Genomic DNA, 24,540 nt, shown 5'->3' with positions numbered 1-24,540 from the left:
TTGGATCAGATATGCACCTTGGCTTTTGCAACACATAGTAACAACTGGCCTACCTGCAAAGTTTCAAAATCAATGCATAAGGGAAACTTGCAACTGAATAGCAGTACAGATGAAACCATTAGAAAGAAGCCATTTCCAAAATAAATTTGACAAACAGCCCCAAGGAAAAGCTATTGTTCAGAAAAATTACACAATTTGATTTTATTACAAAAAGGCATTTTAAACAAAAAAAACTAAACTTACACATGAAAATTCCAATACAAAATCCATCCTAAGACAGAGCATGGTTCTAGTAACACACTTCATTTTAGTCACTCGAAGAGAAACCCTATACATTATGCATCCTCTTCTGTTAACATTTTTCTAAAAGCTCGCAGCCTTTGGGTGCTGCAATTGTAAACTGGTAAAACCAAACAGTTGCAGGAAAAGGGATGTGGGACTTTGAAAATATTCAAGCACAGTTTACTGCAGAAGAGAAGGAAAGTATTATCTCTTGGCTTGGCTAGTGTCCGAGATTGCTCGGGCAGATTTTGGTATTAATACATGTTAATTTTTGCTAATTAACTTTCCCAATGAATCATCAACACTACTTCATATAATCGTTTGATAATTTTACTGTTGAGAAAGTTAATTGCTAGACTTGAGTACAGCAAGATACCAATATGAGTTTGTCACAAGAAAAATGTGAAAATCAACTCATTATACATGCAAAAGACAAGAATCACGTGACAGTTTGTTCACATTCCTATTTCTTTCTCTTTTACAAAAGAAAAGCCTTAAGAAAACATTGTGAAATTCCATTTGTCGTTAAATTGTTCTGCTCAGGTTGAAGATGACTGATAATATTGTCCATAATTCCATGCATTTGAATAATTGTACTAAAGGGGAAAAAACAGAAAATTAAAATCCTTTATAGTTAATGCTGTAAACTCCAGTACTACCCAGTATGAAGCAGCTAACAATTATGAAAATAACTTGAAAACTAAAATTCTCAAGGTGTGAAATACACAAATAGCCCTTTCTTAATAAAGCAATTTGAGATTTGACAACTTGGTTGATAAAGCTGATGTCATATGACGGCAGTTCCATTGTTAAGTGAATCCTGTAGTCACAGCATCCCAGGATTCCCATTTGTGACCTACTGTCAGTTTCCCCATTGAGTCTGCTTGTTGGAAGATTGCAGATGGCAATCACATGACCTTGGAATACTGCAGCTGTGATAAGGGCATGCCAATTGTCACGTATCCAAATTGCAACCAGAAGGAATGGTTTTAAGTCCCCTCATTCAGAACTGCTGCAACTTTGAAAGGCTGCTGAATGAATGATTGCCAAACATGAATTACCTCTACTAAGGTATACAGATCCACTCTTGTAGTATTATTAAACTGCAGTACATTTTTAAAATAAAATAATTTCAGTTGGCGGAGACAGGTAGAATGTAAGTATTTAGTCCAAAAATGTCCAGATAAATGCTCACCTGATACCAGGCATTGTAGTTGTAGGCTGCCTGATTTGCTTGCATATCTCCATCTGCTACTTGTCCAGACATAATACCTGCTTCATCACTCTGAATTCGTTTCTCATCTGGTTCTTCACAGCTGCAAGAATAGTTTGTGTCATTTCTTTATGAAGCAAGACCCTTGCACCATTTTTATTTTTTTTCCAATGACTGTATGAGGAAATGCTACACTTCCCTGCAAGTTGAACTTGGCCATACATTTCCTATCATGTTTTAAATTGTGAAAAGCAGTCACTTTTAATCAAAATTCAGCATTGAAGCCTTTTTCAGGGACCTTCCCCCGATCTTGAGTAGAAAGATGGTGATTGATGATTGTAGAACATCTGTATTCCCAGGCAAGTTTATTTGGCACAACATTCAAAGATTCTCCAAAGTGTTAGACCATTACTTAGTAATGAATTTTAAATAGAAGACTAGAATTCAATATCCTACACCACACATAAACTCTGTGCATTACGTATGTCATGCAACATTTAAGGCAGACATGTCAAACTTGCAACATTGTGCGACATATCGGAGTTTTTCCATTGCCGGCAATGGGGTGGGTGTGGTTTCCTCGTGATGCGTGCGGCCCGCAGTTTAACACCCCTGATTTAAAGTCTTGAATGCATGGGTTAAAACAAACTTTCCTCAGTTTTCTTCAAGAAAATAGATCATTATTACCAATTCAGTTGAAGAAATAGCAGGCCTTGAGTTGTAGGTTTAATCTTAAATGACATCTGTAAAGAGGTCCTGATTATTATTTTTTTCCTTCAACAGAATTAAAGATTGTGTAGATAAAGGGCCTATTCAATTATTTACTTAAGTAAAAAGTGTCTCTAAAGTGTGAGCTGTTCTAGTCATATCAAATTGTTTAGCGATCTCTGTGATCACATCAAGGAAATAAGTATTTTTCTTGCTCATGTTTTCTGGAAATGTGATTCAGGTAGTCCTTGACCTAGGACAGGGCACTTAGGTGTATCCAAAGTCCCGAGGGACTTACTGGCTATTTACAATCTACAGTCAAAGTTCTGACAGTGCCCCACACCTGTGGTCCACTGACTGCACTTTGGGTGCATGGCAACCAGGCTTCATTTACAGCTGTTTGCAGTATCCTGCAGTCATACCACATTTTATAGCAGTTTGTAAAAAAACAGCATTTCTAGTTTTCAGCAAAGCCACACCATAGCAAACCACTGATTTGCTTTAATGACTGGTCATTTGCTTAACGACTGTTGCAAAAAAGGTCATAAAATCTAGGTCATGTGACCAACTTGTTTTACAACTATCACCAAGTTATGACCATGATGGGCAGGCTCCATTGTGGTCTTAACTCAAGGACTACCTGTGCACAATTCCTCTCAATATTTCATTTACATTTAATCAGCTCAGACATGTACTAACATCAGTAAGGTTTCAAAAATCTAACAGTAAATAACAGCTATATTTCAAAAATCAATCCAGTACTTGTAGCTAGAATGAAAATATCTGTACCCATTCTCTGCTTTCCTTTTTAAAGATTCTTGTTCCTTTAGAAGGGCTTGATGTTCTTCATAAGCATCCAAAAGCCTACCAAAAGGAAAGGAAAAAGGAAAACTTTGAGATTCATACTCCAGACATATTCTGCAACAAACGTTAACTCCCAACACTGATGTTTTATATACTGTATTCACTTTCCATCAATATAGCTGGATTTTGAAAGTACTATTATAGTAAAATGGGAAATAAATTTTAAATTGTAATTTTTGGAGGAATTTATAAAGAATAAGCATGATCATCTTGATCTCTGTTGGCTACAAATCATTCATAGACCCAAAAGTCAATGGCTGCTATCACTAAAAATAAATCTCACTTGTTCACATCAAGGCCAAAATCTTCAAGAAATTCCACTTTGCGCTGAGAAAATATAATCCTCATTTTTACAGGCAACGTTCCATTAATAGCACTGTCAAAACACAAAATGATGTTCTCCTCATTCTGCTTTAGATCTCCACTGTACTCGATTTCCAACAAATTGAGATACAGTTTTGGATTATCCTGCGCAAAAAAAAACAAAAAACAATTCAAAGTCAACTTAAGTTCCCATGTATTTTAATAGTTAAATAGGTTATGCTTAATCTACAGGTTTCCTCAAATTTCTAAATGTACATCAGGTAAGAAACTTTGGCAATAAAACTGGAAGCATGATTTAAATCCTGGCTTACTATGTATGAGAATCCTGAGTAACTGGTGTTTTTAAATACTTCTAGGTACTACAACACAGAAATTGACAGAATATATCTAATTATCTTACATAATTGAAAACTTGGCTGAATTCATACATCTTATTATTTATTAATTAAATTTCTATGCTGCCCATCTCCCAAAACTCTGGCAGCTCACAAATTTGAAAAAGAAAAAAAGAAACAAATCCAAAACCAATACAATAATAAAACAAGGAAAAAAGAATAGCGAAAAACAGGTCACATTCAATAACCAGAGGGGGATTTCAATCATTTTTACCAAACAGTTCTCCAAGGCCCTCCAAAATTACAACAGCGTGGGAATCTTTACAAGTCTGGGCCATATTTTGTGCTATGTAAAACCAGGGGTAGGTTACAACCATGATTTACAACTTATGTTGTAAATTCAGTGTGGCTTTTCAATAAACCATGGCTTAGTAAATATGAACTCGGCTTAAGTCTCTAAGTTATGTAAATACATTGGTTATGCTCCTTGTGGAACTGTACACCAAAATGCCAGGTTTCAAATTACAGCAACAACCTGAGGCCAAAATAATAGGTGTCTTAATATAGTAGGAATGCTTCTTGACAGCTGAGCCAATTCTTTGAGAATATGTATCATAACAAGCTCTCTATCCTATTCCATTAAAGAAATTATCAGCAATCTTGCAACACCTAGAAAATTAAATGGCTGAACTCATCAGAATATACTCCAGTAGGAGAAATCATACTGCAGCAGAAAGCAAGAACTGGTTGATGTTTTGCACCATAATCAAAACATAGAGTTTTAAAACACCCTTTTTACAACCCCGTAGTCCCTATTCAGGGTAAAGTCGAGGCGACTGGATGGAACTGAGCTTTTACTGGTCGGATGCCCTGCTGCCTATGAGGAGTTTGCATTAAGTATTTTTTCTTTGCGCCCTAGGAGAAAAAATCTGTTACCTATGACTGAACTCTCAACCTTCTGAGTGGGAGGGGAGCATTTTCACCACTAAGCTACCACGCTGCTCTCAATCAAAACATGGTACATACTGAAAATATAAGGCCTTGGAAGCATATATGTTTTGTCCATACATGGCCACATATTGTAGCATCTGAATGGAATCTTGTGGGTTCAACAAAACTCCACGATATTCAACATTCTTCTCTAAAGACAAATATCAGAGGAACTATCTCAAATATGGTCTCTTAAATAAGGGCATACATATTTCATAGAATCATAGAAGTGTAGGGTTGAAAGGGATGTTGGAGGCCTTCTGGTCCAGCCCCCCCCCCAACCAAGGCAGGAGTCCTTATATTAACTTGCACAAATGATTGTCCAATCTTTTCTTGAAAGTCTCCAGCAATGGAGCACTCACAACTTTGGAAAGCAAGCTGTTCCACTAATTAATTGCTTCATCAGAAAAATTCTCCTTACTTCTAGGTTGAATCTCTGATGAGCTTTCACCTACTGCTTGTCTTGCCCTCAGATGCTATGGAGAATAAATCAGTGCCCTCTTCCCTGTCGCAGCTCTTCAAGTATTGGAAGACTGCTATCGTCTCCCCTAAGCCTTCATTAGGTTAAGCCTACCTTGTTTCCTTAGCTGTTCATCTTATGCTTTAACCTCCAGGCCTCTTATCTTTATTGCTTTTCTCTGCACATTTTCTACGGCAGGGGTGTCAAACTGCCGGCCCACGGGTCGGTTTCAAAAAAGCGATACATCGCAATACGTCACGTGACATGGCGAGTTTGACACCCATGTTCTACGGCTTCAGCATCTTTTTTGTATTGTAATCAGAACTGGATGCAGTATTCCAATGGCCTTACTGGTGCAGTATGGAGTGGTACTATCACTTCCCATAATCTTGATGCCATCCCTCTGTTGATGCAGCCTGGAATTTCATTGGCTTTTTTGACAGCTGCAGCACACTGCTGGCTCATACTTAAGCAGTGATCCATCAAAATCCCTCTCAGTTACTACTGTTGAGCCAGGTAATTCGTATTCTATGCATTTGGTTTTTCTTGCCTAAATGCAGGATCTTACTTTTCTCACCACATAATCCCGCTCTCTCAGGAACATTTCCTGCTATGTGTATAATTTGCATTTTTATCTAGAAATCTGCATTGCTTCAGGTACAGTGATCTACCATTTTTGGCCACATGATACTGCCGAGATATGGTATCACTATACTTTCAATGCCAGGTAATTTCCATGCCAGGGAAACCTAAAATTTAAGGAGAAATTAGACAAATGGACCAGCCAAGCAACATCAGGTTAGAGGGACTGTTGTCTCCATACTGCAGCTACGTACATTGCAGTTAAAAGGAATCATCACAGTTGCCAGCTATAACGACTTCCTCCTAAGTTAAGATATATAAATGAAATGTCCAGGAAAGTACATACCTTGTCTCTGTCAATGGCCTCCAAAAGAATTTTCCTGGCTTTTGGAAGACTCTTCTGAATTTTGAAAAGGTGTCGAGCAAGTTTTACAGCAAAGAAAGAGGCTTCATAGTTTGATTTGGCATTTTTCACAGCTTCCTGAAGCAGATGTTCAGCTTCTTCCATGTTTCCATGTCTCCGTTCTAAACTAACTCTCCGTAAACGAATCATGGCCAATCCTGAAACATTCTCTTCAAAGATCTTCAGAATTCTTCTGGCTTCATTGATATTCCCTAAAAGTATAGAGAGAATGTGTGGACTTGGAACTGCAAATTGACATGAGCCCATCAAAGTTTAGGCTATTTCTCCATCCCAACATCAAGATTATGCTTTGTCCTTTTGATGGATATTATATAATGCATATTAGTTAGATTTTCAGCAGTCAAGAATCTCTGCTTCACAGAGCCACAGTGGGGTCAGAAAGATAACGCAAATTAAGGAAATCATAGGCACTCCAATTTAGCATTAACACAGAACCTCATTTCATTTGTTATCGTTTCAAAAACCTAATTGACAGAAATAGCCTTAATTGAAGTAGAATTTTAAATAGCCAAGTACAGGTAGTCCACGACTTACAACCATTTAGTAACCGTTCAAAGTTACAACAGCACTGAAAAAAGTGAGTTATGACCATTTTTTACACAACCATTCCTGTAGCCCACGAGATCAAAATTTGGACACTTGGCAATTGGCATGTATTTATGATGGTTACAGTGTTCTGGGTCATGTGAACCCCTTTTGTGACCTTCTGACAAGTAAAATCAATGGGGAAGCCAGATTCACTTAACAACCATGTTACTAACTTGACAACTGCAGTGACTCACTTAACAACAGTGGCAAGAAAGATCATAAAATGGGACAAAATTCACTTAACAACTGTGTTTCTTAGCAATGGAAATTTAGAGCAATTTGTGCTCGAATATGGTTGTAAGTTGAGGATTTCCTGTAGTGAACTTTCCATGCAACTCCTTTTTCTATCTGAGGGATATCTTTGCCTAGGTGGCTCCTCCCATTGGCTCTGACAATATTTTTTTGTTATACTCCAAGGTAAAGTAATAGAGAACAATTTGTAGCAAATGTAAAAAAAAATGTCTTCAGGCTGATTCCTAGTAAATGCACTTTTCTTGGCAATGACAACAAATGTAGCTTGCTGCTACTATATCCTACAATGTCTTTATAACTTTATAACCTAACCAAGAGCCCTGAGATTTCCAGATTGCTCTCCATCCAACAGTACTGATCCTGTTTACTTTCTGAGATCAACCACATTTCTCTAGGACCTCCCATATCCTGAGGTTAGATACTGGCACGCAATGGAACAGAAGATGCTTAAGGGAAGAACAATAGATACAGAACAGAACAATAGAACAGAAAAGATGGTCCCATAAAGTGAAAAATACTAAGTCCAATGTTTCATTTCCCTACATTGCCTGAAGAGCAACCTTAAGTAGAATTTCCCAGAGAATCCCCAAAAGTTGGGCATTACTTGTAGAGCAGAAATTGGAATGTGGTTCTGTTTCACATAGAATTTCAATTTTGTAGGTTTCAGCTGACTTGTATGAACTAAACCTGCACAGTCTCAATGAGGAATTGATGGAGGGCCATCTTGCCAACCTTTGTTCTTCAGTGGCATCTTAGTAAAAAAACAAAACTGGCTACATTTCTTGTGAAATTGGCTATGATACTCACTGGGTACTCTCCAGATGTACAACCTGCAATACTGCTTCTGTGACAACACAGAAGATTTAGAGGAACAAGCTCTGTAGAATATACTGTAACTTGGGACATGAATGAGGGATCTCTATGGAGGCCCATGTATTAGGGAAAGATCTGTTTGAATTTATGGCCATGAGGAAAGCCATTTTCCAACAAACACTTGCTAAGCAGAGGAGTTTGAAAGGGCAATACATCAATTGTGTGGTTATGAACAGCTAACCTTGAGAATCTGAAAGGATTGAAGCCACCGCTGAAATCTTTGCTCTAACATGCTAAATAATTGATAACCATTTACAAAAAAGGCTAGCATCTCAAGAAGTGATCTTTGTGCCACTTCCTTTTCTCTTTGGCAGAAAATGTGCCATGTGATTTCAGGGATTTTGAATATTGGTGCTCTATGGGAGGCCACAGTGGTCCGGATGGAGACGGAATCATAGTCTAGAGTCTAAAAACTGTTTATTTCCAGATAGACAGTTATAACTAGCTCAAGTCTGGATGAACCTGGCTCCTTGGCTGAGAAGATGGAGGATACAAGATTTCGAGGACAATCAATAGCTCTATGTCAAAGAGTGTTTTATATGGAATGGGGGGGTGATTGTTTATTTTTATACCTTCAGGTGAATGCCTGAATTAGCAGCATTTCTAACATCTATCTTGTTAAATTCTGGGCAATGAGAAAGGGGAGATGATGGTATGCCCAGAGTATTGTGCAATTAAACCCAGAATCTAAAAGGATGAATTGAGACAATTCAAGGGAGACCTATATGCCCACTGTCTCCTCCTCACCTTGCTGTTCTTCGAAAGCAGCCCAGAGCAAGTGCACCATCGGTTTCTTCGAGAGGTGTATCGTGCAGGCCCGGCTGTATACGTGCCTCACCCCTTCAATGCTGTGGTTCTCCATATACTTGGCATACTGCATTTGAAGACAGAGTAGAGACTGAATGATTCCCAGCTTACTCTGGGTTGCTAAATACTTGAGAGAACTATAAAATTCTTGTTTTTTAAACCCACTCAGCACCTTTATTGAACCATTAGACTAGTTTCTGTAAGGAAGGACGAAGAGAGGCAACGAAGTTGGCATATGCAGCTGTCAAATCTGGTTGCAAGCAGACCATCTCCTAATGCAACAGATATAGTTATACATGAACAACATTCAAACAAGAGTACAGAAGGTTAGTCACTGATCATCAATGTTTGCAAAGAATAGAACTGGCATAGGAGAAACGCCCCTTACTTTGATCCAGAATTCTTCATAGAGAGCACAGGAGATCACGCAACGCTCAAAAAGAACCACTACTCGTTCATGAGTTCCATTCTCAATCTCAAAGTCCAAATACTCCTTCCAGTTCTTCAGCTGTGTTTTCTCCAGAGGTTTAACATGAAAATAAGGTCGTTTTATCTGAAAATGACGTGACATGGGAAGTCATGAAAACACATTTCATTTTACATTGTGTTCATTACAGTTATTAAGAAGCTGAATTATCTCAGCAAACCATACTTATTTTGATCCCAGCTAGTTTTGTCATCCTTGAGATCTTTATTCTTTGTTTCTTGTTCCTTTAAACTACCCAGTCTCTGGGAGTCAGGGAGCACATAAATTTAATAAATTATTACTTTTATAATCTTATATATTATCCTCAAATAAAACCAGTTTGTTTGTTGGATATATCATATCCAAATATATACAATTTAGATATAGCTTTCTAAAAAATAAGGAAGAACAAGAACCAAAACAAAATATTGTGTAAAGTGAGCACTAGGTCCTAAGACATATGTTGTTTTTCACTAGCAGATTGTAAGCATTCACAAGGGGGTCAATTCTAAGAATATAATCAGCTAAGCAATATAAACAGCTTGTAGACAAGCAAGGAAGTCACTCAGAAATAAAAAGGTCCATGTAGACACAATAAAACCGTTATGTCTATAGCATAATCTTTCAGAAGATTGTGTACAATGGTAAGAATAAAAACTCTAACTACAGAAAATTCAACAGAAAAAGAGAAGATCCCTTCTACTAGACAATATATGCCCAAATTTCTCTTTCTTTGTTTTGTGCTTACTCTGGCCTAGCCAAATATTCTGACAAACAGTCAGAATTCTCTTCTTCCTTGAATTTGTTCTATGATAACAAAATCCTTATTAGACATAAACAGTTGGGTATTATAAACAAAAAGCAGCATGCAAAGAGACTCAAATAAATAAAATATGCTTGCTGTGTTGACCTTGGCTTAGTAACTTGGCATACACAGCTGTGAGGAGAAAGAAGAGAAAAAATATTGAACATTTAAGGATAGAATTTTTAAAAAATGAAATATGCAAATAATGGAAGTATAATGATTTAAGAACACGAACTTGTCTTTACTGTAAAGCCATTAATTAAAATGTGCTGACTGCAAGAAGCTAAAGGGAGTACAAAAGGATTTGGAACCACACCTAGGTTACTCAAAATTATTTATACTATGCATTTGTTCTGACTCGCCCATTTTGAGGGATCAGGCCGACTGCAATGAATCCCATTTAACTGCTAGTTCCAAGTTGAAACTCCAATCACGTCTTCAAGAAAAAATTATGCAAGAAGCTAGACATAATGCACTTAGAAAAAAAGCATACTACTAGTACTAGAGATGCAAGGGATAACAGAATAAGAGTTGGAAGGGACCTTGGAATTCTTCTAATCCAGCCCCTGCTCAAACAGGATCTTGAAATATCCTATGTGGTGGACAGCATTTTAAGGGAGAAAAATCACATTGGGTCTTTGTGGCTACATGGACATATAATAAATTGCAAACATTAGAAAATGAGCAAAGAAGTAAATTCTTCCAACAAAGACCCATCTTTAATTAAATGCTTGAAGTGATATTAAAATAGCATTTCAGACTTTTCTTTGGCCAATCAAAAATATATTCAATGTTTTCACTATAGTTGGCACATTTGTTAATAGATATTGTTTTATAAAGCCACAAGCATACAGGTGATAGCTTCCTTTATAAAAAATGGCAATGTGTTACTATGTATCAACTGAATAGAATGGCAATATTATTTTCACTGATGTGTAGAAAAACAGAAATAGAAAAACCTAAAACTCTTTAAAGCTTCTATAAAGCCACTAGCAAGGGGGCAGCCTAATTTCTAGAGGAAGGCTTTTTAATAATGCAGTACCATGACAGAAATTGTATGAACCCTCAGCTTTGACAATATTATTCAAATGAACTTACCCCTTCTTCAAAAGTCCACCGCTTGCTAACTTCATGCTCATTGTGATTGAATATTTCTTGATGAATTTCAATGATTCTGTGACGCATGTTTTCTATTTCAGTGATAAGCTAAACCAAACATTGGGAAGCGTTAATACAATTCAGGCAAGAAGGGATTTTTATTAGACATTTCTGAAACAAGTACCTACTCTGGATGGGAATAATAATAATAATAATAATAATAATAATAATAATAATAATAATAATAATAATAATAATAATAATAATAATAATAATAATAAAAATAAAAACTATTCTAGTGGACTGTGAAATATGATGTATTCCAATAGAACTGCTGGTATACATTACAGTTTAATATGAATAAAAACTCTAAAACTAACAATGACCTTCTAGTCCCACAGCCTTTATCAAAATACCTGACCACACATAGAATGGAAATATCTATCAACGCACTCTAAGAATCCTAAACAATGATTAACTTGATAGTATTGTGCTAGGCCAGGTATGTCAAACTCGCGACGTCACAGAACTTTTCCCCATTACACGGTTTCAGCATGACGCATCCGGCCCGCGGGCCAACAGTTTGACATGCCTATGCTAGACCATTTGTCTGTGGCTAAAGTATACTAATAGCTAAACAAAATGTAGTTTCTTTCTTTTGGGTCTTAGTGTGCTGTTATAAATGGTAAACCATGGTTTATGGCTTTACAAGTTTTGGAAACCCAGCCATATTTAGCTTATTCAATATACCATGTTAATATCCTAGTGCAATATCTGAAACAGATGTGCAAAAAGATGGGGAAGATGTTTTGAACTTGAAACAAACCATCAGGTTCAAATAAAAAATTATCCTGTGGTTTTACCATAATTAATCCAATAGGAAGAAAGAAAATGGTACAGTAAAATCAGTACACCCTTCCACCAATAATCTTTCCTGTTCCATAAGTGACACATACATGTAGGGAAATGAAACTACATACCTCCACCTAAAGATACTTGGAAACTTTCAAATAAAAGAACCAAACCAGGCACAGTTATTATTAGCTTTACCTCACAGAGTTCTGGTTGTGCGAATGAGTGTGTTAAATACAGCTACCTGAACTAGTTTACCAGAACAATACAACTGTTTAAGAATATTTCCCTGAACTATATCTGCACAAGTGTTTGTAAGTTATTGATGAGTTTCTATATTAATATGTAGAAAAACTGACAAGCTGCTTAAGATTGTGCACTGCAACAGGACATCAAAATCATTATATGACATTTCAAAAACATCCAATGAAAAGAATGGAGAACTAAAAGCACCAACAGATTTTAAAGGCAGAAAAATAAAGAACTGGCATACACAGAATGTATGAGTAAATGCACATACAGTACATTGGTGTTTCTGTACAGAAACAATTTTCTGAACATAATTTTTAATAGCAGTTTCAACAACAACAAAAGCATTTCCAAGCAGCTGACTAAATTATAAAAAACTGCTAGCACCAAAGAAATTGTCTACTGTACATTCCAAACTGCAAACTTAATCAAAAATGCTGATTGCTTACTTTAGCAGGGTCAGTAATATCTTCAATTCCAGAAGGTTGGTTATCTACAGGTGGTTCATCTTCCCCATTATGACTATTGGCAGTAGCAGCAAGTTCTCTACGCAGCTGAATGAATTGTTCAGTAGAAAGAAGGTCTCGAGGCAGATTATTCTGAACATGCTCTTTGAACCTGTAATATATCAACAAAAACAAAGAGTAGAAAATCTTATTATTTTGTGTTCACTTCTACATAATACAGGGGTCAAGGTGAAATATTAGCTACTCCAAGCTTACTACATACACTCCTTGAAGCACATACACAGTTGTGAACAAGTAAAGATAAAGCAGGGCAAACTTACACCTAAGTGAAACAGTTCTGAAAACATTATTCAATCTCAAGGGGTTTTTTTAAAAAAAAATCTATGAATGTAATCGAGTTTGCATCTTCCAGATTACAAAGGTTTATTTCTTCTACCTTCTACATAATGAAGTAGCTGGACTCATTAGGTGTTTTAACTGTAGGCAACCAAACAAGTTAGTAGGAGCCACTAGTTTAACAATACCTTGGAGTTCCAAGAATATAAAATGAATTAAAATGGATAAAGAAAAAGATAATAATCTTTAAATCAGAAAACATTGAAGAAAAGTTTTAAAGGTTACTCACAAGACTAAATCTATCATTGGTTTCTGCATATAACAACTTCTCCCAAATGAAGCTATCATGGGTTGAATTATAATTCTAATTTTCCTCAACTGGTATAGCAACTGCAGTACAACATTTTAGGGAAAGCTGCAGCTGCACAACTGGCCACCTAGAAATATTCTAGAAATCTAACACATATGTTCTTTAACAGACTGGCAAATTTAACTTATTAAATGTTCATATACAATGTAAGCTTTATTAATAAACAATGAATTATGTGGGATAGATCTCATATAATATCCATGTATCTTATGAGATTATTCCTTCCTTCCTCATTCTCCCTGATTTCCCAACAAGATCTCAAATCTGTTAGAATATTTTGGGGGAAGAGTGGAATGCAAGGGTACTTAGAAAAGCAAGGAGTTCATTTCAACAATCTATTGGTAAACAAATATAGTTGGAAATAACACTCTTATCAGTCCCTTGAGATCCTACATAATTTCTCATGTAATCTACTGCAAATGTCACCCAAACCTACTCCCAATGCCACTGCAATCTCATTAGATAAATGGGTGCATAACCTCTTTGGGTGCCTTTTCAGCAATACTATCAATTTCTCAAGAGCTTGCCCGACAATTGATGTGCAGGCTGCTGGGAGTAAATTCCATTAGAAACTAAAACACATGAAATTAATAAATTTTATTTTTTCTTTGGCAGAATGGGGTATTTTTTATCTGTTTATCAGACATATAAAATACTTAATACTTAAGTGGTTCTGGATTAACACCACATCCTATCCCCAGAGTCAAAAGTCTTAGATAGTAACTTTTCTTAAGATTGTTTTGGTAAGAGTAATAAAACAATAATGTTTTAAAAATGGTTAGGATAATACTTCAGTGTGAAAACACAGTTCATTACAGCTCATTTATTATTATTATTATTATTATTATTATTATTATTATTATTATTATATTTTTATTCTGCCTATTATATATTTGGCCCACACTTCAAGGAGGTGAACATATCTAAAACTCTTATAATCCCGCAAAACAACCTTGAGAGCTGGATTGGCCTAAAAGAGATTTTCAGTTCAGGAAAAATCTACATAACAACATTGTGGAATCTGGTTCTCCTTACAATGTTGCAAAAATATTACTGGAGAGAAGTTCAAAAACACTCAGGAAAGGAATTCTGCCTTGATCTGTAGGTCAGATTACATTACCATGTAATTGTAAAAATGTACCATACAATTATACTAACAGATGAATACTACCCAACAGTTATAATCCTTATACCAGGGCTTTTCAACCGGTGGTACACATACCACCTGTGGTACTTTGGCACGTGGTACGCGACCGTCCTAGAGAAGTATAGGGGAGCGGAATGAGCCAAAACGACCCAAGCCTGAGGGAGAGGCAGCTGCAGCTGCAGGACTGTCTGGGCTCCGCAGAAGCCCCAGGAGCTGGCAGGGCTCCAGCTGATTGGCGCTTCCGGAAGCAGCAGGGAGCTGGAGTGAACTGAAGAAAAGGGGGGGGAGACAGGATATAAAAGGAGGTGGTTTTGGCGGGAAAGGGGGGAAAAAGACAACAGGAAAAGAGAAGGGGACGGAGAAGAAGCTGTGGAAGGAGAGCTCAGCAGGAGGGAGGAAACAGGGACAGAGAAGAAGCAGCAGCTGTTGCTGGAAGAAAAGGTCCCCTGGTTTGTTTTCTCCAGCCAGGAGAATGCAATCAGCACTAATGAAATGAAAAGCCGGGAGATACGCATGTCAAAAAGGAGGTTGGTTTATTTAGTTCTGGATCAGCTGACAGCTTGATTGGGTTACCATAAGGATTTTTGTGCAGTTTTTACAGTGTTTTGTAATTCAGAGGTTCGGTTTGTGTGCTTTGGTTATTGGAATAACCAAAGGCTAGCAATGAGTCTAAAGTATTGACTTCTGTAATTAGTTTTACCCCCTTGAGTCTGTCTGTGGCAGGCATGTCAAACTCGCGACGTCGCATGACGTATCGGGACTTTTTCCCCATTGCCGGCAATGCGGTGGGCGTGGTTTTGGCATGACACATCCGGTCCGCAGGCCAGCAGTTTGACATGCCTGGTCTATGGCTTTTAGAAAGTTTTCTTTGAAGGTAAACAGGCTTAATTTAAGGCAATTGCCGGAGCCTTTCAGTCTCAGGTTGCAACATTGTGACACATGACATGCTTGAGGCAGCTTAAAGAAAAATAACTGGAGTGTAGTGTTTATTCTGGGAGCCTTTTGTGAGCCTTTCTTGCTTTGCACTTGATTCCTGTCTTTGCATTTGATTCCTGTGTGTTTAAGGGTACAGGGAAGGGATTTTTTTTTGGGGGGGGTGCAAAGAGGAAGAAGAGGAGAGAGAAGAAGGGCTGACCAGCCAGCTGGTAGTGGTGCATATTAATAAATATGGATAAATTCATCATACATTTGTCAGTGCAAAGGAAAAGTGATTTAGCAAAGGAACTGCCACCAAAGAAATTAAAACTGGTACTTTTCCCCTTTTTTTAGTTTGTAATATTTTATTATAGAATAAAATACAAAAATACAAAAGCAAATAGTAGGACACAGTGGGGAGGAAAAAGGGGAAAAGTGAGGGGGAGAAGGGAAAAAGAATAGACTTCCTCTGTTGCAGTAGAAGGAAGCATTAACATTGAACCTCAACTTTTTACTTTTCCATCATATTATAAACTAGACATTTCTATAACAACAAATAAATCTAATCAGTAAAACCCAAAATCCCCTCCCCTTTTTTTTTAGTCATCAAGTTTTTGACACCTTACTAAGCACTGGTGGTACTCAAATATTGTCATGTGCTAAAAGTGGTACAATCTGTGAAAAGGTTGAAAAGCCCTGCCTTATACCTTTGGAAGTGATGACTATATAACTGTGTTGGAATTCCAAGAATGCGATCAAATATAGTAGTCACTGCTCGCAGGTTGTCTTCCTCATTTTCCCAATTGATATACATTTCCCAGAGTTTGTCTGAGCGGAAATCGGTCCCTGCAGCAAGCACTGCATGTTCATACGTCCTAGATTGTAAACATAATCAAGGAAGTTTTTCATTAGCACAAAATACATCACATAACAAATTAGCAATATTTCATTTAGAAAAGAATGAAGCCACTGAGACATGATTTTTGAGAATTTAACACAGAATATATTTTAGATATTTAAAGCGGAATACAATATTGTTTGTGACTGGAAAACTGGCAGTCTCACAACAAATAGCTTTCCTTAAATTAATTTCTTTCAGTATTTTGGAACTTCTTTCAGGCCCAAATAGGATATCAGTGGCAAGCATGGATATGAATTATAATCTGATGTTATATATTAGGCTGTTAATTATTTTTTTATAAAAACACATATATCATGCACAGGATTTTTATTCACATGTATATATGCTAAAGTGTTCTGAAGTCTAAGCAGACTTTCAAAACTCCTATCTGGCCTTTAGTAAACTAGTAAACAAGTATACTTCAACCTTATATATCATGCTATAAATGGCATTTCGAATTTCAAGCTTCTATGAAGAGGGAAGCAATATGCTTCTCCTTCAGGCCAAATACTAAGGTGTTTTTTCATATGATCAAGTACAGCCTTAAGTACAATTCCACTATACATGATACACACATTAAGATTCTTTTCAATCAACTTACCCTCTAATGGTCCCAACAGTTTCTACATCACTGGAATCCAGTGTCTCTTTGAGGAAATTTATATAATGAATCCAGAGATCAACGCTAAGAGGTATCGCCTGAAGTCCTCTCCGATACACCTACAAAGAGAACACTAAATAGCTATCCTTTGAACCTTTAGGTAGGTTACATGAGAGAGGCAACACTGTGTTATCTGGTGAACCTTACGAAATACTAATGTACTGGAATTTTGTTTAAATAATCTACCATTACCATTTGGGTGGAGGTTGGCTAGAACATGGCAATGCTCTGATCTCCACGTGCGGAGTCTTGATCTTCAAAGCGCAGCAGTCCCTGCATCTGACCAGGCTGTATGGGCAGGCTTTAGGGTACAGATCATAGGGCACAGACCCTTTAGAGCATCAATGTCAGCGTCTGACCAAAAATGCAATAAAATGTAGCAATGGTGACCAGCAAAACCAACCACAGCGTTTGAATTTTGTGAAATAATAAATGTATAATGTAAGTGACAGAAAAGCCCTGCCCTACTTGTTAAGCTGCAGTGTAATGCAGACGCTTGCACTGCAAAGCTTGACAAACTGTAGTAGAGGTTTAACGCACCTGCCAACAAAGAGAGAAGATATTAGCTCCAAAGGCCATAAGGAGTGACAAGTGTAAATAGAAAACCCTGTATGAAAGTGGCAGGTACTGGCAGCCAAAGAATTTCTTGAAACGCAGTGGTTTGGTCATCATTTGGCTCACAGAACCCAAGAGCAACAGCTGCATAACTCTATATACATACCTCATCTGCCTGCTTCATGTTATTGTGCCGCTTCTCAAGGTCTGCATACTTCTTCCAATAGCCATAACAATAAGGGTAATGTGTGAAAAAACTGTCAAAGGCTTTACTTGCAGCTGGTAAATGGTTCTGGGGGAAAATATACAGTACAGGATTTAGTAGTTTTAGACTCCACAGTAGATTGGAAGGGAAAAAAAACCTAATTTGTACATCATCTGCCTTAATAATAGAATCAAATTATAAATCTTAAGAAAGTGACTACAAAATCTACTTAAATATCAAGAACGCAAGATCCAAAGCACTACTACAGGTAGTCCTTGGCTTATGACGATTAGGACCAGAACCTCAGTTGTTGAGCAATTCAGTTGTTAAGCTAGATACCCATGTAACTGTTTCATTCAACAACTGTAACCCTGGCAGTTGTGAAATGGCCACGCAGGTCATAAAGCAGAGCAAAAGGGCTACGTGCTGAAGGAGGGTAAGCAGTGCCTTCATATGTGTAAGGAAATTCCTGTGCCGGAGAAATAAAGCTTGGGATCTTCAGGATCCCAAGCTTCATTTCTCCAGCTTGCCATGGGAGTTCCCCTCCCCTCTGTGAGTTGAAAAGAATTTATCTGGTGGGATGCAGAAAAGAAACTTAGATCTGAGATCTAAGCTTCATTTCTGTACCTTGCAGAAGGATGTCATCTGCCTACCATGCGCAGAAAGGGAGCTCCTCCGATGCAAATGAATCTTAAATCATGAAAATCTTAAGGCCCTTTCTGCACTCCACCAGACAACTTCATTTCCGTGCGTGGAGAAGAGCTGACATCATTCAGTAGAGTGTAGAAAAGAAGCGTAAATCTTGAAGATCTAAGATCCCTTCCTTCACCCCACTGGAGGAGTTCTTTTCTGTCTGTGGAGGACAGACTTGAAATCTGTTCATGGGGTGCAGAAAAGAAGCTTAAAATCATGAAGATTAAAGTTTAGATCTTCATGATTTAAACTTCTTTTTCTGCATCCCAGAAAAGGATATCAGTTCTCCTCCAGGCATGGAGGGGCAACTCCTTTGGTGAGATGCAAAAATATAGTTTATATCATAAAGATTCCAAGCTCCATTTATGCGCCTCAGCAGAGGAGTTCTTTTCCATAGGAGAGCCCCATAGGGTACAAAAAGGAAACTTAGATCTTCATGATGTTCATTGAGTGGGGAACTGCAAATAGTCCTTTACAAGATTGAGGGGTTCTTGGTTAGAAGTGGGAACAGGATGCCAAGGCCTGAAATGCAGTCATGTGTGGTGGGCAGGAGGGTGAGGCTGTTGAAACATCTGATGATGACAGGAAGTGTTCTACAGGCTGTAAAGCAACATTTCTGAAGGCATTGTATCTATATAAATGACACTCATTTTACCAGTTGTAAATCAAAGACTACCTGTATTACATTTTCTCTGAAGGAAACTTTGTTATCAGCAACCAGATTAAATTGGTTCAATTAAGGTAAAATTAGACAAATTTATTTTAACGAGTCATATGGCCCATTACTTTAATAATTTTTATTCTTATTTTTGAAGAATATGGGATTGATTGGATCACCCAGCTTAATCAAGAATTATCTGCTATCAACAGGCAAGGCTTTAAATTGCTCTTCTAGATTTCACATGGTTCATCCAAACTACAATAAAGCCTCACTTTATTATATTAATTAGGAAAGGAAGGAATATTTGGTATTGCATATTGTCCAATAAATACTAAAGAATTTGTATCATTTGAATTTTTCATAAGAGCATTACATAAATAGGTGCAACTGACATGACTCACATTATTTGCATAATGTCTTCATACATATCACACCAGTTATCATAACATTAAGGAAAAGTTAATATAAATGTAAATGCCTCGCTTGGTCTACTGTGAATGCAAAGGACTAGTCTGCAATTCCTGAGACGTCTGTACAGAAATCCTGAAGTTTGCTAAATATGGAGTTGGTTAAATCAGGTTTTCACTATGTTTTAAAATATACATGACAATATTTCATTAGTCCAAAATATTAAATAGACAGCTTTATTGTCTTGTTTTCACATATGTGATAAAGAGGATTTAGTAGCTTAAAACTTCAATGGATAAATTAGATTCTTGGGATTCATAAAACACACTGCAGCTGTGCTCCAAATTCCTATACTTTTGCACTCTGTGCCAAATTCTTTTTTTAAATCCATAAAAATCTTAAAATGTTGTGCATATTTCTAAAACTAAGTTTTTTTCATTCCAAAACAATTCACAAAAAACATTGTTTAACTTAACACTTGCATCTCTAACACCTATATATATAAACATCCTCCCTTCATACATATGGGGATATTTTAATTCCTTTTTGCCAGTTACAAATGAATAGATCATTGAAATCCAAAAGAACGGAGGATCAGGGACTTAATACATATATCCTAAGGGCCACAGGCAGTTATACTGTCCACTCCACATTTAATGGCCCATTCACTATTATCTTTCCTTTCTCCACACTTCTAGATTACCTTGCCCACATCATTATTATTGCCACTACCACTGCTGCTGCTGCCACTCCCATATTCCTATTCTTTGCTACTATAGGCATTAACTCTTTGCCTTCCAAACCAGTTTTCCTACACACTTTAATAAAGACTTTCTCGATGTCGGTGACGGGAATAAAGTGGACATTTTCTCTTCTTTTGACGACGAGATTCTGGGAAGAAGTATAAGAGATATGTTTGTTAAATAGTGTTCTTAAAAGCCTACTTTTGAGTCTTATAAAAGACTCACGACTTTGCAAGTGAGTGTTACATCCACTCTCCTTCTTTAGTATATGATTTCCTTAGAAGCGGAGAAATGATGGGAAGAAGGAAAGAAAATCAATATTTGGAAGTTGAATAGCCCTCGGATGTGTATTCATTTTCCTCTCAATTCACCCATTTCTTACATGTGGCACACAAAGCATTTTACAATTCTGAATGTGATTCTCGGTCTAAGACAAAACAACCACCCATGTTCAACAAGGAAGCCTATTTTCTATAAATATATTCTTCTTCTGAACTATAATTCAGAAGCATATAAAAAGCCAAATTAATTTTATACAAAGTTTGAATATATTTTGCATGTTTAATTCTTAAGTTCTTTCATGAAATATTAACCTGACTTCCCTAGAATCATGAAATTTCAAATTCATACATTCAAGTATTGGACAGCAGGGGAAAAAACACTACCACTGGCCCAAAATATATAATTACTTACCTCTTGTTCTACATATTGAAGGAGGTAAACCCAACCTGTAAAATCTTGTGGGTTAGTTTCAACTACTTTCCAAAACTTGTCAAAGTCAGCAGGGAATGAATTTTCAGGATCAGAAGTTTTTACAGTTTCTGTATCTGGTATTTCAGTGTCCTGAACAGTCTCTTCCTGGGAATTGGCAGCAGGAGAATTGTCAGGGGACTGCTCCATCTCCATGACACTCATGATCTCTGTGCTAAAGTCAGCAGGCTGCTCATTCTTGGCCTCAGTGTCCTTACCCATGTTCTCACTTTTCAAACTGCTGCTGTCTTCTATATGTTCTGAACTCTGCATAGCGACTGATACCTTTTTATCTTTATGAAGTAATCTGTAAATGAGAAAATGATTAGCATCAGTACTATCTGTTGATTTTTCATTAAACAATACCAACATCCGACTTTTTAAAATAAATGTAACATTTGATAGAGTTAAAATAAGTTAGATGAATTAAAACTGAATGAATGAGTCAAGTCTTTCTAACATATAGACTGAAAGCAAAGTATAAGGCAAATATCAGAGTAAAAAACATTTTCCAGCCCATTTAAGCCCAACTAAACTACTCTGATTAATAAGTGGCTAAAATTCTCACTGGATTAAACAATAATGAATAATTAACATGCTACTTTAGCATACCTCTGTTACGCACAAATTACAAGAAAAATGAAAATATTTGCATTGTATTTCATAACCTAAAATATCCAAATAAAGTGCTACATTAATATATCTGGCAGTACTGTTTTCACTTCCCATTAATCTCTACCTCAGAATTCCAACAGAACCAAATATTTTCATCTAAGCATCACCTTCTCTATTCTCAATTACCAGTTAAAACAAATAAATAAAATATGATTTGGATCCTGTTTCCTCACGTCCTAGTCTCACAGAAACAAATTCCAAAAAATTCAACTGAATGGGAGGGGCAGGTGGCAACTGAGTCTGTCGCACAAGAGATAACTTACTCATTCAAATCATTGGCAAGTCGAAAGTATCGTTGGATTCTATGTTTTCCCGTTTAGTCAACGGGATTAGATGTTAATTTTTTACCGTTCTTCGGGTTAGTGTAGAATAAGGATTTCTCGTACGTAGGCGAGACTATTAGGGATTTACCATATTTTTCCGAGTTCCCTTCGTAATGGACGATTGAAATCAGTTCAACCTTGATGGACTGAAACTACACGTATCCTCCCACAATGCTTCTGAATTTGTTGGTACTAGTTAACAACTATAATCAAGATCTTTCTAGATGACAAACAGAGCAGTCTTTAATTGGGATAATAGAATTATCTAAATTCCCAAAGTCGTTCTGTAGGAAATGAATTTTAAGTATAATACTTTTAGAACACAAAGAAACCCAAAAGCTTTTGAATGTGTTTGCAGAGAGGTACTTGGGACTCTTTCAGCTTCTCTACAACAAGTTCAAAAGCTTTTGGGTTTCTTTGTGTTCTAAAAGTATTACACTTAAAATTGCACCCAGAAGCCGACATGAGGTGTAGAGAGCAAGAAAGAAGGCACAGTAAATGAATAATATAACTTTCTTCCAGCTACTTCTCACTTTCTTTAAATCCCTTCTCAAAGCCAATTTTTTCATTAAGTCTTTCAAAACGCTTAGTTCCTATAAGGCATTTTAGGCATCTGAAGTTGAAAAACCCTCTTAATTCTCCGTATTGTTTCCTTTTTAGTGGCAAACCCACCGGCCATGAAGCCCGTTCTCTTGTATCCTTTACTGTACTTTGACCGTTGAAAATATACCGAGTCAGATTTAGAAAAAAGAAAGTTACGTATTTATTAGAAGGAGCGATGCAAGCGAACGCGGGCATAATGACGCCTTTCTCTCATGCCCTAAACCAGCTTTTCCCAAGCCCTTTTCTAAGCGTGAGAGATTACAGCCCAAAGCCACATGGCTGGAAATCACCCGAGTTATATATAGTTCAACACACACCGAAAGCGCCAATTTGGGCAAAGCAATCCTAGTTAAGAGAAATAAGGCTGGGAGAAACTCGCTAGGCGGGACTTCTTGACTGAAGCTCCGCCGGTCATTCCGTCCCGGGGCCGAGGAAAAAGGAAGCTTTAGAGTCTCCCGCCCTTCGGGTAACGACGCCAGAGCCAGCAAATTCTTTCCTTGGGTTCACCCCGTTCCTTCCACAAAGAGTAGTAGAGAAAAAAGCTGCTTCCCTCTCACTTGCGCGCGCGCTTGGTCCCCCCCCCCCGCACACACGCCTTCGACCACCGGAGGGGGGAGGGGGAGGGGGGGATACAGAGCCGCCTCAGGCCGCGTCAAGCTCGAGGGGAGCGGGGAAAGAAACCAACGATGGAGGCAAAGTCACGGGACGTAGGTCGGAAGGAGCGGGGTCACCTCTTTCCTAGCTGCCAACCGCCTCGCCTCAGACAGCGTGGCTGGCGAAGCGGTTTCCTTTTTTTTCCCCTTTCCTTTTAACCTTTCTTCAAACCTCTAACACGCACACGAGGAGGCTTCTCGTTCTTTCGCCCGTTTCCCTACAGACCTGGCGCGTGTTCTCTGCCATCGGTCCCGCCCGCTCAGCCGTCGTCCTGACTCTCTGAGCGGCCTCCGGTCTGCCCGCCGTCCGAATGAGCGTACTACGCAGGTGCGTCAGATTCAAGGCCTCTTTTTTTGGGCCCAATCTGACTTGCGCCGCCGGCGGGAAGAAAGAGGCGCATGCGTGGTAGCGCCCAGCTGGAGACCCGGAAGACAACCCGCTGAAAGAACATGCACCGGAAGGAGTCCTGCTCGGCCTTCCTGCGACGTGGCTGTTGCATGTCTCTCGATGAGAGACAGGTATCAGTCCGCGTGTTTGTTCTGGAGGTGGTTACGGGCCGGTTTAGACGTAATTCTTATTTCTAGTTAAGTCCTTCTGCGTTTCTCCAGATGTGGACGGTGTGTAGTTCTAATCATGTTCAACTAAAATGGCGGCATAACTAGTCATTTAAATTCATCCAAATGCCTCCTCTACCCTGATAATGGTTTAATTTCTTTGGGAGCTGCGAACGGGCGATTATTTTGTTTGCTTCTGTGTGCAATCTGCGGAATTGGAGGGCATAGCTGACATGGGAAAACGCCATAATTTTGATGTTATTTGCTGAGTAGATAAAGGAAGGCGTCCTAAATCCTCTAGAATTTAACTGTAACTAGAAACGCAATTCTGAGCGTCTCTTGCACTACTGAATAATTACCTCGGAAAAACGAGTACCCCTGCAAAGTTCATCCACTGCCAAAACAACTGTGCTCTTTTAAGATTTGTTCCTGTCATTGTAATGTGTTAATTCTGAGTTATTGAAGAAAGAAGTTATGTGATCATCACTTAGATTACAGTAAAATACTCACTTTGCCAGAAGTTATCAAACTTGGTACCGAAAAATCTCATCTGTCTCCTGACCTATGCTGAATGACTTCAGTCAATTTTTGTTTCCATTTATAGTGAAGCATGCTTCTTCTTCTTGTGCCATATCTGTTACTGGACGTTGGCGATCATGTTTTTTTATCAGCAGCCGCACGAAAAAGTGCTGCTGAGTTTTGTCCAAACCAGTCCCTTAGATTTTGAAGCCACAATGTTCTTCTTCT

General features: G+C 37.8%; 1 protein-coding gene and 1 non-coding gene across 2 annotated transcripts; both read right to left on the bottom strand.

The window, feature by feature from the left end:
- Window positions 1-172: 172 nt before the first annotated feature.
- PRPF39 (pre-mRNA processing factor 39) lies at window positions 173-23,602 on the bottom strand. The gene is made up of 14 exons (XM_015819009.2): window positions 23,465-23,602; window positions 20,928-21,291; window positions 17,691-17,816; window positions 16,910-17,028; window positions 16,115-16,282; window positions 12,622-12,790; window positions 11,072-11,179; window positions 9,091-9,255; window positions 8,643-8,769; window positions 6,105-6,373; window positions 3,351-3,535; window positions 2,993-3,067; window positions 1,478-1,598; window positions 173-878 (listed from the first exon to the last, which is right to left on the bottom strand). The coding sequence occupies exons 2-14, from the start codon at window positions 21,255-21,257 to the stop codon at window positions 822-824; spliced, it is 2,019 nt and encodes a 672-aa protein (XP_015674495.1). The 5' UTR covers window positions 21,258-21,291; window positions 23,465-23,602; the 3' UTR covers window positions 173-821.
- Window positions 5,963-6,044, bottom strand: LOC114922772. The gene has a single exon (XR_003810477.1). It is a non-coding gene; the product is annotated as a small nucleolar RNA SNORD127 (small nucleolar RNA).
- Window positions 23,603-24,540: the final 938 nt, after the last annotated feature.

Source organism: Protobothrops mucrosquamatus, unplaced genomic scaffold, assembly GCF_001527695.2.
Source record: "Protobothrops mucrosquamatus isolate PMUCROS unplaced genomic scaffold, P.Mucros_1.0 scaffold844, whole genome shotgun sequence".
Taxonomy (NCBI): Eukaryota; Metazoa; Chordata; class Lepidosauria; order Squamata; family Viperidae; genus Protobothrops; species Protobothrops mucrosquamatus.
The sequence above is the reverse complement of the archived record's forward strand: the minus strand, read 5'-3'. Positions and strand labels throughout refer to the sequence as shown.

Bases quoted from the DNA above. Each gene is read 5' to 3' on its own strand.
- PRPF39 (XM_015819009.2), bottom strand. From the start codon at position 21,257: ATGCAGAGTTCAGAACATATAGAAGACAGCAGCAGTTTGAAAAGTGAG. The intron at 3,536-6,104 runs GTATGTACTTTC...TTTTTTGCGCAG, and splicing joins AGGCCATTGACAGAGACAAG to GATAATCCAAAACTGTATCT. The intron at 3,068-3,350 runs GTGAGATTTATT...TCCTTTTGGTAG, and splicing joins TTTGGCCTTGATGTGAACAA to GCTTTTGGATGCTTATGAAG.